This window comes from Acomys russatus, chromosome 2 (assembly GCF_903995435.1).
Source record: "Acomys russatus chromosome 2, mAcoRus1.1, whole genome shotgun sequence".
NCBI classification, from domain to species: domain Eukaryota; kingdom Metazoa; phylum Chordata; class Mammalia; order Rodentia; family Muridae; genus Acomys; species Acomys russatus.
Window position 1 is genome coordinate 66,944,018 of NC_067138.1, and position 12,760 is coordinate 66,956,777.

General features: G+C 45.7%; 2 protein-coding genes across 5 annotated transcripts in view; both read right to left on the reverse strand.

Annotated features, from left to right (window-relative positions):
- Ctnnal1 (catenin alpha like 1) overlaps positions 1-2,407 on the reverse strand; it is a 56,210-nt gene extending 53,803 nt beyond the window's left edge. The window contains exon 1 of the mRNA XM_051162198.1: positions 2,212-2,407. Coding sequence (XP_051018155.1) covers positions 2,212-2,349 — 138 coding nt within the window. The 5' untranslated portion in view covers positions 2,350-2,407. The remainder of the gene's footprint in view (positions 1-2,211) is intronic.
- Positions 2,408-8,765: 6,358 nt separating this feature from the next.
- Tmem245 (transmembrane protein 245) overlaps positions 8,766-12,760 on the reverse strand; it is a 75,265-nt gene continuing 71,270 nt past the window's right edge. For all 4 annotated transcript variants that reach the window (XM_051162233.1, XM_051162220.1, XM_051162224.1 and 1 more), the window contains one exon: positions 8,766-9,303. In XM_051162233.1, coding sequence (XP_051018190.1) covers positions 9,258-9,303 — 46 coding nt within the window. In that variant the 3' untranslated portion in view covers positions 8,766-9,257. The remainder of the gene's footprint in view (positions 9,304-12,760) is intronic.

The following is a 12,760-nucleotide window of genomic DNA, read 5'->3' on the forward strand; positions in this document are numbered from 1 at the left end:
CTCTCCACACTCTTACTATAGAATAAAACATAAAGCTCGGTAGTACTGGTACATTTTTAGCAATGATACTATATACAAAGTTACTGTTTCTCCAGATTGCAGCTCTCTGGCTAGCTTTTCTACTGTGGAACTTTTTCATTGTAACTACTCTGCAATGACCTCATCACCTCCTCCAATCTCTAGAAGGGACACAGGCATAGCTAAAAGCGACTGGGGCCAAGCTGCCTGGATTCAAAGCCTCATTTGGCATTTAAGGGTTGAAACCCCTAAACGGTGGTGACACCTTCAATCCCAGCACTCAAGGAGGCAGAGGCAGGTGGATCTCTCTTTTTTTTTTTTTTTTTTTTTTTTTGGTTTTTTTTTTTTTTTTTTTTTTGGTTTTTCGAGACAGAGTTTCTCTGTGTAGCTTTGGCTGTCCTGGACTGGCATTGTAGACCAGGCTGGCCTCGAGCTCATAGGAATCTCCAGCAAGTGGATCTCTTTAAGGCCAGCCTGCCTACAAAGCAAATCCATCCAGGAGAAACCCTATCTTGAAAAACAGAACAAAACAACCAAAAAGGCATGGTGACACACGTCTTTGATCCCAGCACTAGGGAGGAAGAGGGAGGTGGATTGCAGTGGTCTACAAAACCCATCCAGGACAGCCAGGACTGTTACACAGAGAAACCCTGTCTCGAAAAACCAAAAGAGTTGAAATTCCTAACAACAGGTTAATTGATCTATCGATTTCTTCATCTGCCTCATGAGAACAGGCACGTATCTCCCCTTCACAGGTGGGCGGGAATTAAGTGAGTGGACACCAGCAAAGTGCTTAGAGCCCAGCCTGCATCTAGTATTAAATAGATGGATAAAGCACTATCAGTTTCAAGCCCATCACTCTCATCTCTCGCCCTGGTCAAAGTGCCTCAAGCGTTTCTCACCACGTATGGGCTATGGCTGTTCTGGTGATGCGGTCGGAGGGAGGGGGGCTTTCTCCAGGGTGGAAGGAAGTTTGGACACTAGAAAGGAATGGCAGCACTTTTTCCATTGATCCATACACCCATTACTCAGGAAGAGGAAAAGCCGCAGGGAGTGCCAGGTGTAGTCACCATTCCTCCACTAGTTACAGAATGCGGGGAGGAAAATGGAAATATTTATTTAATAACCATTAGAAGAATCTAGGGGACATATAAAACTACAAATTTTCAAATATTCTCGGGGCCGGGCTGGAACAGGCAGTATTTAAAGGTCTACGGAATAGTGGCAACCTCCCCTACACTAAAGGTGTTTATGTAAGACATTGGTGGCCAGGTGTTGAGGTTGTTATAAGTAATCATTTTTAAATTTAGAGTCAGATAATTTAAGATCCTTTCTACCTCTAAAATCTTGGTAATCCTGGTATGAGTCACCAAGCTGTTACAAGCTTTGTATGAGTCACACACATCGCCAACATAGAGCCAAAGACAAAATTCTTCTCTTGGTGTTTGGCACAGTACCACAGCTGTAGGTGAGGAATTCTAGCCCTCGGGTTATGTATACCTCAGCTCAGAGAAACAAAACCTTTTTTTTTTTTTTTTTAAGTTAAGCACATCACTTGGCTGATTCTAGACTTCTTTTATAACCCACAAATACAATAATGCACTTACCCCAACTGAGACCTAGCAAAAAGTGTGCAAGCACTCCTTCCCGTCACTCTGCAAAGTCCAGACAGAGGTTGGGTAGGCAAGTGACAGGGAGGGACAGGACAGGTGGCCGGAGTGGGTGGGAGTTGGGCGAGCCCATACACGACCAAGGGAATGGGACAAAGGCCTTGGAGTACAAGCCGGAGTGGGAGGCACACTGGAATGCCCTAGTCTGCGCCCTGCGCCGGGTTCTGGCCTGAGTTGCGGACAGCGGCGACGGCAGACTACGCAGCGGCAGCCAGTTCGATTCTGGGAGCCAGGGAACCCCAATGGGGTCCTACGGTCCCGCAGTAGGGCCTCACTCGGTTGGAGCAGCAGCGCCTGGCGGGTCCGGCCGCTTAGGCCGGACAACGCACCTGCTGGGCTCCAGCACCTCACTGCGTGCCCAGGAGTGGCCGCCCAGCTCTGGGCCCCCACGCGAGTCCAGCCGCGCCGCCGCCGCGCTCGAGGAATGCGGGACAGCGCCGCCTCCCGCCCCGCCATGCCGGACCTGGGAAGAGCGGTCGCCGCCATCGCGGGCTAAGCACACGGGGAACCGGGGCCGCGGTACCTGAGAAACCAGGGGCAGCAGCGTCTGCTCCACCGAGCGCGTTCTGATCTCTAGTCCGGAGTCGAAGGCGAAGCCAGACGCGTTAGAGGAGTGGACAGCTCCCGCACTGCCGCCGCCATAGACCGGAGAAGCGGCCATAGCCCTGCGCCGATCTTAACAGCCCGCTCCCCGCACTACCGAGGGCCCGCCAACTAACCCGCCGGTCGCCCGCTGCCTCGCTGCAACGAGGCCCCACCCCTAGCTTTCTGCCACCGTCTCGGCCCCGCCTCCGTGCGATCCCGGGACGGATAGCCCCGCCCCCGAGGCCACTCCACCTAGCTCTGTCCACGCCCCCCCAGCCCTACCCCCCCACCCCAGGCCCCGCCCACGCGCCCCCATAGTCTGGAGAGCAGCAGTCCCGGCTCCTTTGCTCTGCCTCTGGGGCAGCACGCCCCCCACTAGCTGCGCCCCAATCCCTGGGAGGCCCCACCCACCGCTGCCATTGCCCCAGCTCCACTCTCTGCAGGCCCGTCCCCTTGGGCATCTTAATCTTAGTGCCTCTTTCTTCAAGGGTGTGTTCCAAAGTATACTTTACCCGAAAACACCTGGAGGGCCTCCCCATATTCATACGGCCTCTAACCACAAGACAACTGCCCTTAACAAAACGTCCCACAAAAAAAAAAAAAAAAAAAAAAACATTTGCCTCAAAAATCAATTCTGAATTCTCATAAATATTCCTACATGTTTTGATGGGGTTGAAAAGTGGTGGAGAAGGCCTGGAGGTGGTGGCGCACGCCTTTCATCCCAACAGTCGGGAGGCAGAGGCAGGTGGATCGCTGTGAGTGCGATGCCAGCCTAGTCTACAAAGTTGAGTCCAGGACAGGCAAGGCTACATAGAGAGGCCCTGTCTCGAAAGAAAAAAAGAAAAAATGGTAGGGAACCTCGGCCCTGAGCCGATTACACTTGTGATCATCTTTCCATGGCTTCCCAGGAAAGTCTGTCCCATTTTCCCCTCCACTCCTCTTTTTTGATTATTTATCTTTTACACGGAGTTGAAACATTTGATAATACATCACTTAAGTATCTTGATGCTCAGCAAGAAGGCAGTGTATCTTGTAGTGTCTTTAGAATTCATCTTCAAGAGAATAAAAAAAAAAAACAAGTTTTGTTCACTGCTAAATACTGTATCTTTTTTAAAAGAAAAACTTCTTATTTTTAGTATTAGGCAAGAACTAGCAGCATGTTAACTGCTCCTTGAATAAAAAGATGTGCCTGCCAGGTGGTGGCATGCGCCTTTAATCCCAACACTTGGGAGGCAGAGACAAGTAGATCTCTATGAGTTGGAGGGGAGCCTCGCCTACAGAGGGAGTCCAGGATAGCCAGGACTGTACACTGAGAAACCCTGTCTCTCACACACACACACACACACACACACACACACACACACACACACACACGTGCCTATTTCTGACCAAAGTCACCTAAGGCTAAGCATCCATTCTTTGGCAAACCCTGAGCTCACACAGAATCCCTGTGAAGAGAGGGAGACCAAAGCTCCTTTTCCTCTGGCTCCAGGAACAGAGCCAAGGCAGGCATCCAGAAGCCTGTATTTTAGGAAAGATTTCAGACTCAAGGATCATAGCTGCTAATGAGCATCTATCTGAGCATCTATGGGTCAAAAAGGAATCTGAGACGGGCTTTCTCCAGCCATCAAGTTAGACTGATGGGCTCAACTTGCAGTGCTGAAAGCAAAGCTGCAGGGGCCAGCTTCATCCGCCAAACCACTCGGGTATCTCTGGTAATGGAGACAGCAAAGCATATGCTTTTCTGAAAAAGAAGAGCGCCTGGATTCAACTCGTCCTTCTGTTCTTTTTCTCTTAAATTGTGCCTGTATGTGGGCATATGCATGTGGAGCCTGAGTTACAGGTGGTTACCAGCTGTCCATTGTGGGTGTTCCAAATTTAACTCGGGTCCTCTAGAAGAGCAGTGTGTGCCCTTAACTGCAGGGCCACCTCTCCAGGCCCTTTGTCCAACTTTTACCTTCAAACCACCCTCATACTTGCACAAGGTTGCCTTCCTCCAAGGCACTAAGGACTTCTGCCTCAGCTATGGACCTTCTGGCCTCTTGAGAGAGCAAACATCCACTCCCCAGACAGTTTCCCTCATGTAAGATGAGCAATTTCATAAAAATACTGGGGCCAGGAGCCACACTGGTACCAAAGGTAGGATATGCAGGGAAAGTCTGGATAAAGTTCAGATTTCTCAAGAAACAAGAGACTGAGTTTATCATCTGTTTCATCCAACATTTGTAACTTTATTTCAAAATATACTTTTACATTTTACAAAGATGTTGTTACATCAGTAAAGTCGTGAAAGCAAATAAAACTAAGAAGCTGCGTTTGTGTAATAAGTGCTATTTTATTGTTGCATCTGAACACTATTTTCAACCACCTCTCTCCTTCACCTGAGGATGCAGAGGCGATGCATTTTCAGAGTTAAACAATTACAACGATACGTTCAAACTTAGTTTCACAACCAAACAGTATTTGAAGTACAATCCAAGTACTTGAACAAGTGGCACTGCAAGGACCAAGTTTTCTCAAGGACAGCTGCACTAAGAGGTACACTTCTGGGTTGGGATTTCTCAATGAGCAAAAACAATGGTAGATTTCTTTCCACACCTTTCACTGTATACATAAAGCTAGAAGACCAGTATGAAGGACTTTGGGCTTGGAGTTAGAGGCTGTAATCAAATTCTGGCTCCATCCTTTTGTGATGTAAACTTTGGAGAGAGGAGGGGAGGAGGAGGAGGAAGAGAAGGAATCAACAACAAATTCTTCAGGGCTTCTAGTGCCATGCCCGTACAATGGCTGTAATACTGTCTAGCTCACTGTCCCCAAAAGTGTCGGAAAGTTATAAAACGCCTCACAAAAGCATTGCTAAGATGCCGTATCAACATCATCAACGAATTCTCATTAACTGATTCTTGGATAACTTGCAAAACCAAACATGAACACTGATTTTGTGTGCCACATGGGGAAGTACTTCTTTCCTGTAAGTGTGGCTCTGGACAGCAAATGAACCTTTATTCTGGTGTCTCACTAGACCGCTGGGACTTGTCACCAATCCATGGTACTGTGGTAACAAATTCACTGCCAGTATTTTCACTCGGCATTGTCTTCTAAAAGACCTGTAAACTTAATTAAAAGCTGGCGAAAAGGGGGAAAGGACGGGGGCACAACATAAAGTGCAACAATAGGTCCCTGCTAAGTCCACAATGTGTCAGGGCATAATAAAAACTCAGACATCCCAGGGAAAGGAAATTACTTAGCATTCCTCAATTTTAATTGACCATGGAATCTCCCCTCCCACAGCAGTGTTTCTCTTACAACTCTATTAACTCTACAAACAACTGCTATATGGAACTTTTTTCTGTCTTTCTTTCTTTCTTTCTTTTTTTTTTTTTTTTTTTTTTTTTTTTTTTTTTTTTTGACAAAAGTGGCTGCGCTATAAGAAGAGAGAGAAGAGAAGAGAAGAGAAGAGAAGAGAAGAGAAGAGAAGAGAAGAGAAGAGAAGAGAAGAGAAGCAGAAAGCAGGCCAGAGGGAGAGGATCTGTCCTCCACTCTGGATTCTGTTGCTAACTGGCTGTTACATAAGCTACTTTACCTATAAATTTGTTTCCATCTATAAAACAATAACATCATCTCATTACAACAGCCCATTCAAGTAGCAAGCTTTTGTGGGACTGGTAAGAAGATTCTTTGCCTAGGTCTGCGTATTTATTTCCCAGCTACCAAGAAGGTTGCTTAGTGGCTTCACGTAGGGATTGTCCCTAGATCTAGGGAGTTAATAAAATGAACACATTTGATGGCAAAAAAAGCAATGATAAGAAACTGATAAAAATAAATAAATAGAAAATAAATAGTAGGTTCTTTGAAGGAACAAGAATTTGGGAGTATGTTGCCAGAAGAAATTTTCACTGTGAAAAGGGCACTCAAAGTCCGCTGTGATACTCTTGGAAAGGCTGGGGGAGACCCTCAGGAGATACTGGGAGGTCAGGACTGGAGTATGAGAATCCCTGAGGGTATTTTCCCATAAGCTAAGTTAAAACCTCTGATTATCGCCTAAATGAACGCATTCTAGTCTAGCCCCGTTGGCCTGGAGTACCCAGCATTTCTAGCCACACTTCTCAAATAGTCACCTAACAAAGTGGAAATGGAGGGACGCAGAAGTCCTCAGAGAGCATGGTGAGTTCTTATCAAGGCCACGGTTAGCCAGAAGGCCCTGCCCGGCCAGTGCTTTAGCTGCCTGTGTACACTGACTGGGACAAGCAGCCGCCATCCCTAAAGCCACAAAGTTTGGACACAGGGTCTCCACATGACACATCTGGGCACTTCCCACAGTCAACAGCTAACCCAGACTCGTCTCAGAGCCAGTTCTTGGGGAAGAGAGGTTAGGAGACTCACAGTTTTAGAGTATCTGGCAGCCAAAGAGGCCCGTAGATCACTTCTAAAAAATACAGTATGGGCTTCAGGCAGGATGTACATAATACGGGGCTCGTCCTTCCAGGCCTACACCTCATTCTCTCCCAGCAGAAACAGGAGTAAATGGGTGTGCACAGCTTTTCAGTTCCCTCTGTACCAGTCAGCTTAAAATGACAGCGAATGGGAACCTTAAGCTAATCCTTATGTATCTACATGATAATCCTTGAGCTCCTATGTAGGAAACATTCCTGTCCTCTTTTACTGAAGTCACTTCTGCTTTACGGCTGCATTCTCCTGAGCTTTGAAGTCCTGTTTACACATGTATGCAGGCACACACGCACACCAAACAAAACAAGCCAGGCACAGATACCCTCTCTGTTCTTAGGGGAACTTCTTTCCAGGCCAATTCTTCAGGGTAGGTTAGGGACTTAAGCTGAAGACTCTGACCTCGTCATGCTATCTGTTCTCTATCTGTCCTAGGAAAATTTTGTAAAACCTCCTTGTGCCTGACACACGCCAGGGCGCTTTTCTGGTTCCAACCTACCCCACTGGTAGCCGTCCTGGATTTACTATGGCAATGGAGTGGTTTGAATTTCCTCATCAGGACTGTGTGGGACCTCTGCTCCTAAAACTTCATGACAGGCTTACAGCACTGCCGCTGCTGTAGGCAGCTCTAAGGACTCTCTTAAGAGCTCAGAGTCCCCCTTGAAGAACGTTACATTCAGACTGAGAGCTGTCCTATGAGCCAACAGCTGTGACGTAGCTCCAACTTAGGTTTTTGCAATTTTGCTATTGGAGCAACATAATTTGTATATGCACACAAAGTCACTGTGTATATTTGCCTTGATGAGCATGTGGTAATTATAGCTATAAACTTATCATGACATAGTAAACAAACACAAACTTGGTTTCTCGTCTCAACTATTTTAATGCCAGAATTTTAGCTTTAGTGTGATACATTGACGGTGAGAGAAGCCACCCTAACAGTTATCTCACCCCTGTGCAGCCCCTGGCATGGTGCCTAGAGTTTACTAACACTCAAGAAATCTGTTCATGAGCAAATGAGCAACTGATTAAAAAACAGTCAGTGATTTAGTGGTCAAATCTACCAGGTGATGATGGAATAACTAGTCATAATGGTGAAGGATTCATGATACAACCAGGAGACCTGCACTGCTATATTATACACAGCAAGTCAAAAGACACTCCTGCACGTGGATTTTACTAATTGTAACATGAATAAATTTATACATTTAGTGAGATGTTTTAGGAAAAATTAATTTTAGTCTTAAATACTTTAAAAAAGAAAACACACATCTTTGAAACAAATCCCTTCTGTTGTACATTCCCTCAGAAGCACAGGCAAGCTGGAGACTGAAGAGCTGGAAAGAGCACAAGACTAGGAGCTCGGCTCTAGGTCAAGCTGTCCCTTGAACCAAGCCAAGCTTTCCTTCACTTGTCACAAATGGATGACAACACCTGGGTTACAGGACTGCAAAACTGCCAAAGCCGTAAGCAGTGTCTTACGACAGGGTTTACAGATTAAAGTCAGAAGGTGGGAGACAAGTCACAACACTCAGTGGCTTTGCAGGGGCCACTGTCCTGAAGCTTAGCTCCCGCAGTGTGACAGCGATCAGAGTACAAAGCTGCAAGAACTGATGTGAAGTGTGTGTAAAGTAACGTGAGCAAGAGCTGTGTAAAACACAAAGCACTCTGTGGTTATGTCGTATCCGAGACGTGTACAAAGTTACAGTCCAACTCAGCAAGCGTTCATCTAGACCCACATGTGCAAGGCACTGTGCTAAAGCAGGAAAGAGAAAATTCTGCTACTAAGTAGCTGACGGGGACACACAACAAACCAGACAACCACTGCGCCTGAGAGTCTCCTCCTACGAGCAGTTATGAAAGCTGACAGCGCGGGTTCCATCACATCCTTCCTATTCATCACAGCTCAATAAGGGTCTTCATTCAGCGTGGTCAGGAAAGCTGTAGAAGTTTGGCGACACTGAAAGGAGGGCACGAAGGGAAGGAAGAGGAAGAAGAGCTCCACTCCTACTGCTTCTCCATCACAGCACACACCCTCCCTTCAGCTCCTTGAAGAGGACAGCGGTCTTTTCAAGAGTATTAGACTCACTTTTCCTGCTTACTATACCATACTCCAAAGGAAAAGCCTTGTCACTGAAAATGGGCTAAGAACTCCTACAGCAGGAGAAAAATTATACTGAATATACTTTTAATAGCAAGTATCTTAGATTCCGCCAAACTTATAAATACACACTGCAGTAGATAATCCAAGAGGGCAATTTCAAGCCTTGGTACCAGTGCATGAACCGCAACATGTCAAGCCATCTTAGCATGAGCCGTGAGCTAACAGTTCTCAACTCTCAAGGTGTGTTTTAAAATGCAAGGCAGCCTAGAGCAAGTTCTCTCTCACTCGGTGTTCTGTGTGTAAGGCCAGGGGAGGCTTCTGCTTCTTTTCTGGGCGCCCCTGTCTGCCAGACACAGCTAACCGGACAGAGGCCGCAGCTGGGAGGACTCACTGTCAAGGTGGAACTCCCCAGAAGTCACTGTAGTGAAGCCAGGTCAATTTATTGAAGATTTCAGATCTTCAGAGATGTCACGAAAAGTCCTAAAAATAAAAAAATAAAAAATAAAAAGGAAGACAGAACGGTTGGTTTTGCTTTGGAAAGAAGTGGGGGTAGTAAAAGCACAAGGAGAAAGTGAGAAGGAAGGAGAGAGGAACAAGCCCAGAACCAGTTTCCATACATTATATTATTTCATAACTTTTTTTGTTTGTTTTTTGTTGTTATTGTTTTTGTTTTGTTTTGTTTTTTTGAGACAGGGTTTCTCTGTGTAGCCTTGGCTGTCCTAGACTCCCTTTGTAGACCAAGCTGGCCTCGAACTCAGGTCAATCCACCTGCCTCTGCCTCTGCCTCTGCCTCCCGAGTGCTGGGATTAAAGGTGTGTGCCACCATGCCCGGCTACTTCATAACTTTTAAGAGGACAGAGAGAGTATAGTCACTCTTTTTAGAATTTTTACAATACTAAAGAATTTCACAATACTGCATGCATGCACACACGCACGCACACAGAAGCCAGTTTGGGGCTGAGTCCATTATCTTTTATCCCAGACTCACTTAAAGCACATAGGCTACGTGACTGGATTTTGGCTAATGAGATGCTACGGAGAAGTGTTGTGCAATTTTGGGGCAGTTTCCTGGCTCTTGGAACTTCTAACTAGCTGGAAAATAGATATGATGAAAGAATGTTGGTGCTCCCCCATGCTGCCCCTGGTTGCTGTTGATGCACTTTCACCAGAAGAAGTCGGGGATACCCTGAAATGAAGACTGGACTTGCTCCAAGGAACCCAATGGCTCTACCCAGCAGGAAGTGGCTAAAGAGAACTGTGCCCCCTCTCCCCTCTAACCTTCTTTCTCTCCTACCTGGTGTTGGGGAATTGGAACAGAGAAGGGAGAAAGAGGCATAAGAAGCCCAAATAAAAGAGACTTTAAAAATATATGTGCTACAGACTCCTGTTAGGAAGTAGAGACCCTGGTGCAGCACAGACCCCAAGCCCTGCAGGGTGGGGTTCCAGGCTGACATGAGGAGGCATTTTCATCACCTTACTTGTACTGTTGCTGTTCGACATCAAACAAGCTAAATGAACATTGCCAATTGCCAGCTGGTATCTGGACTGGATACAAGGACTGCTGCACACACAAGGTATCTACCTCAGGACCCTGGTGGCTAAATAGCCTTTGATATAGCTGACAGGCAAAGCTGTCACCTGGCAAAGCTGAGGTGCTTACAGACCACCAAGGGGCCAGGTCAGAGTTTACTGATGAACACGAGCTCTAGTATGCACCTTAGAAAGCCACAAGTCAAGGCTGGCACAGCATTCTAGGGAGAGGCTGGGCTCGGGCCTTTGCTCAACACACTAGACCTGAATAAAATGCCCCTCTGGACTTCTTTTAAACAAGTAAAAAGTAAATAATCCTCTATCTTCTTTTGGTTGTTTTGAGTTCAGCTGATGATGGACTACAGAGTTCGGTGTTTTTGTTTTTTGCTACTATTATTTAAACAAACTTAACTGAAGTTTATTAGCACCTACTTAGAGAGAAACCATTCCACTTCTCCTTGACAGAATCATCAGGTAGGAACAAAAAGACATTTGATCTTAAAGCACTAGTTTTTCAAAATTCAAAACACTGTTTGAGAGCTTTGCCGGCATCTATGTATGTGCCCATGTGTCTAATGCCCACAAGAGAGCTTCCAATTCCCTGGAGCTAGTTGACAGCTGACTGTAGGTGGCCATATGAACTTAAAGCAGTGTCCTCTTCAAGAACAAGTAGTTGTGCCTGGCGTGGTGGCGCACACCTTTAATCCCAGCACTGGAGAGGCTGAGGCAGAGGCAGGAGGATCGCTGTGAGTTCGAGGCCAGCCTGGTCTACAAAGCAAGTCTAAGACGGCCAAGGCTACACAGAGAGACCCTGTCTCAAAAAACCAAAACAAAAAAGAACAAGTAGTCTTAACTACTAAACCATCTCTCTAGGCCATCAAGAGCGGTTTTCAATTTACATTTAACTATGACCATATAAATATAGCATGTTACATCACTGTTCCTTCTTACATCATTTTCCTCCAACTTGAATAAAGCTAATTGCATTTTTATAGCGCAATCAGCCACCAGTTATCATACAGTGCTCAATATTTTCACTAGAAATAGAGCTAAAAATCAACATGGGGGCCAAGTGTACTGAAGTCCAGGGAGCTGTGAACAAGCCATGAACACCACAGGCTTTTCTTTAACAGCTTTGAAAGCAAATCTAACTGCACAGCAATTCCACAATCCTGCCACCTCCTCCTCCGTTCCGTTTGTCTTAAGCATTTTCAGTCCACACAAGCACACAGGATTAGCTAAAGCAAGAGTAAACTGAGCCTAGCTTTACAGCACAATGTACAAAGTCCTTCAAGGTCAGGAGGAACACAAGCAAACATTTCAGAAGAGATGCTGCACTCACAGATGCTCTCTCAGAGACAGTGACCACAGCCTCTTAACCCTCAGCACAGGACTAGTAAGGCTCTACTTTCAAAGGCACAGATATTAGACACAAGCACAGTTTCTGACTATGGAGACCAAGTTTTCATGTTACATGACTAAATTCCCCATGAACACAAAAACACATGCTGACTGATCTGAACACAGAAACACAGATTTCCTTAAATACTTCAGTTATCAGCTGGGCATGGTGGTGCATGCCTTGTGATCCCAGCACTTGAGGAGGCAGGGGCAGGCTGATCTCTGAGTTCAAGGCCAGCCTGGTCTACAAAGCAAGTGCAGGATAGTCAAGGCTTACACAGAGAAACTCTGTCTTGAAAAACAAACACAAAACAAACAAACAAAAAACCCAAACTAAATAAAACCAAAAACACCTTCAGTTATCATCTTTTGAGAAAAAAAAAAAAAAAGCAATGAAGAGTTATGACCATCTGTGTATCTAGCATTCCTCAACAGTGACACTAACCCCATTTCTGAGCACTGTATTCGGCAGATCCCTTTCTCTATCCACTACGGTTAGTTCTAACTATGCATCTAGGTATGGCCAAATGTGAGTGCATGTGTGCATTAGGGTGGGGGACAAAAGAATCCCTCTCCACCTCTGCCAGAACCATTGCTGCAAATATATCTTTTTGCTTTGTTTTTGTTTTTTTCAAGACAGGGTTTCTCTATGTTATCTTGGCTGTCCTGGACTCGCTTTGCAGACCAGGTTGGCCTCTAACTCACAGCAATCCGCTTGCCTCTGCCTCCCGAGTGCTGAGATTAAAGGCGTGTGCCACCACGCCCAGCTCTGCAAGTAATCTTTTTATGAAACTATTTCTCAGAGTGTTGTCCAAGTTTGTGGTTTTGCATTTGAAGACAGGCAAAGTTGGCTAATAGGTTTACCCATCAAATAGGAATTCAGGCAGCACCCTGGAAATATTTTTACAACTAATAATCTGTTAGAATTTCTCTACATCCTATAGATTAATTTCTCCTTTGACAACTTTTTTTTCTTTTTCTTTCTTTCTTTTTTTTTTCCCCCCTT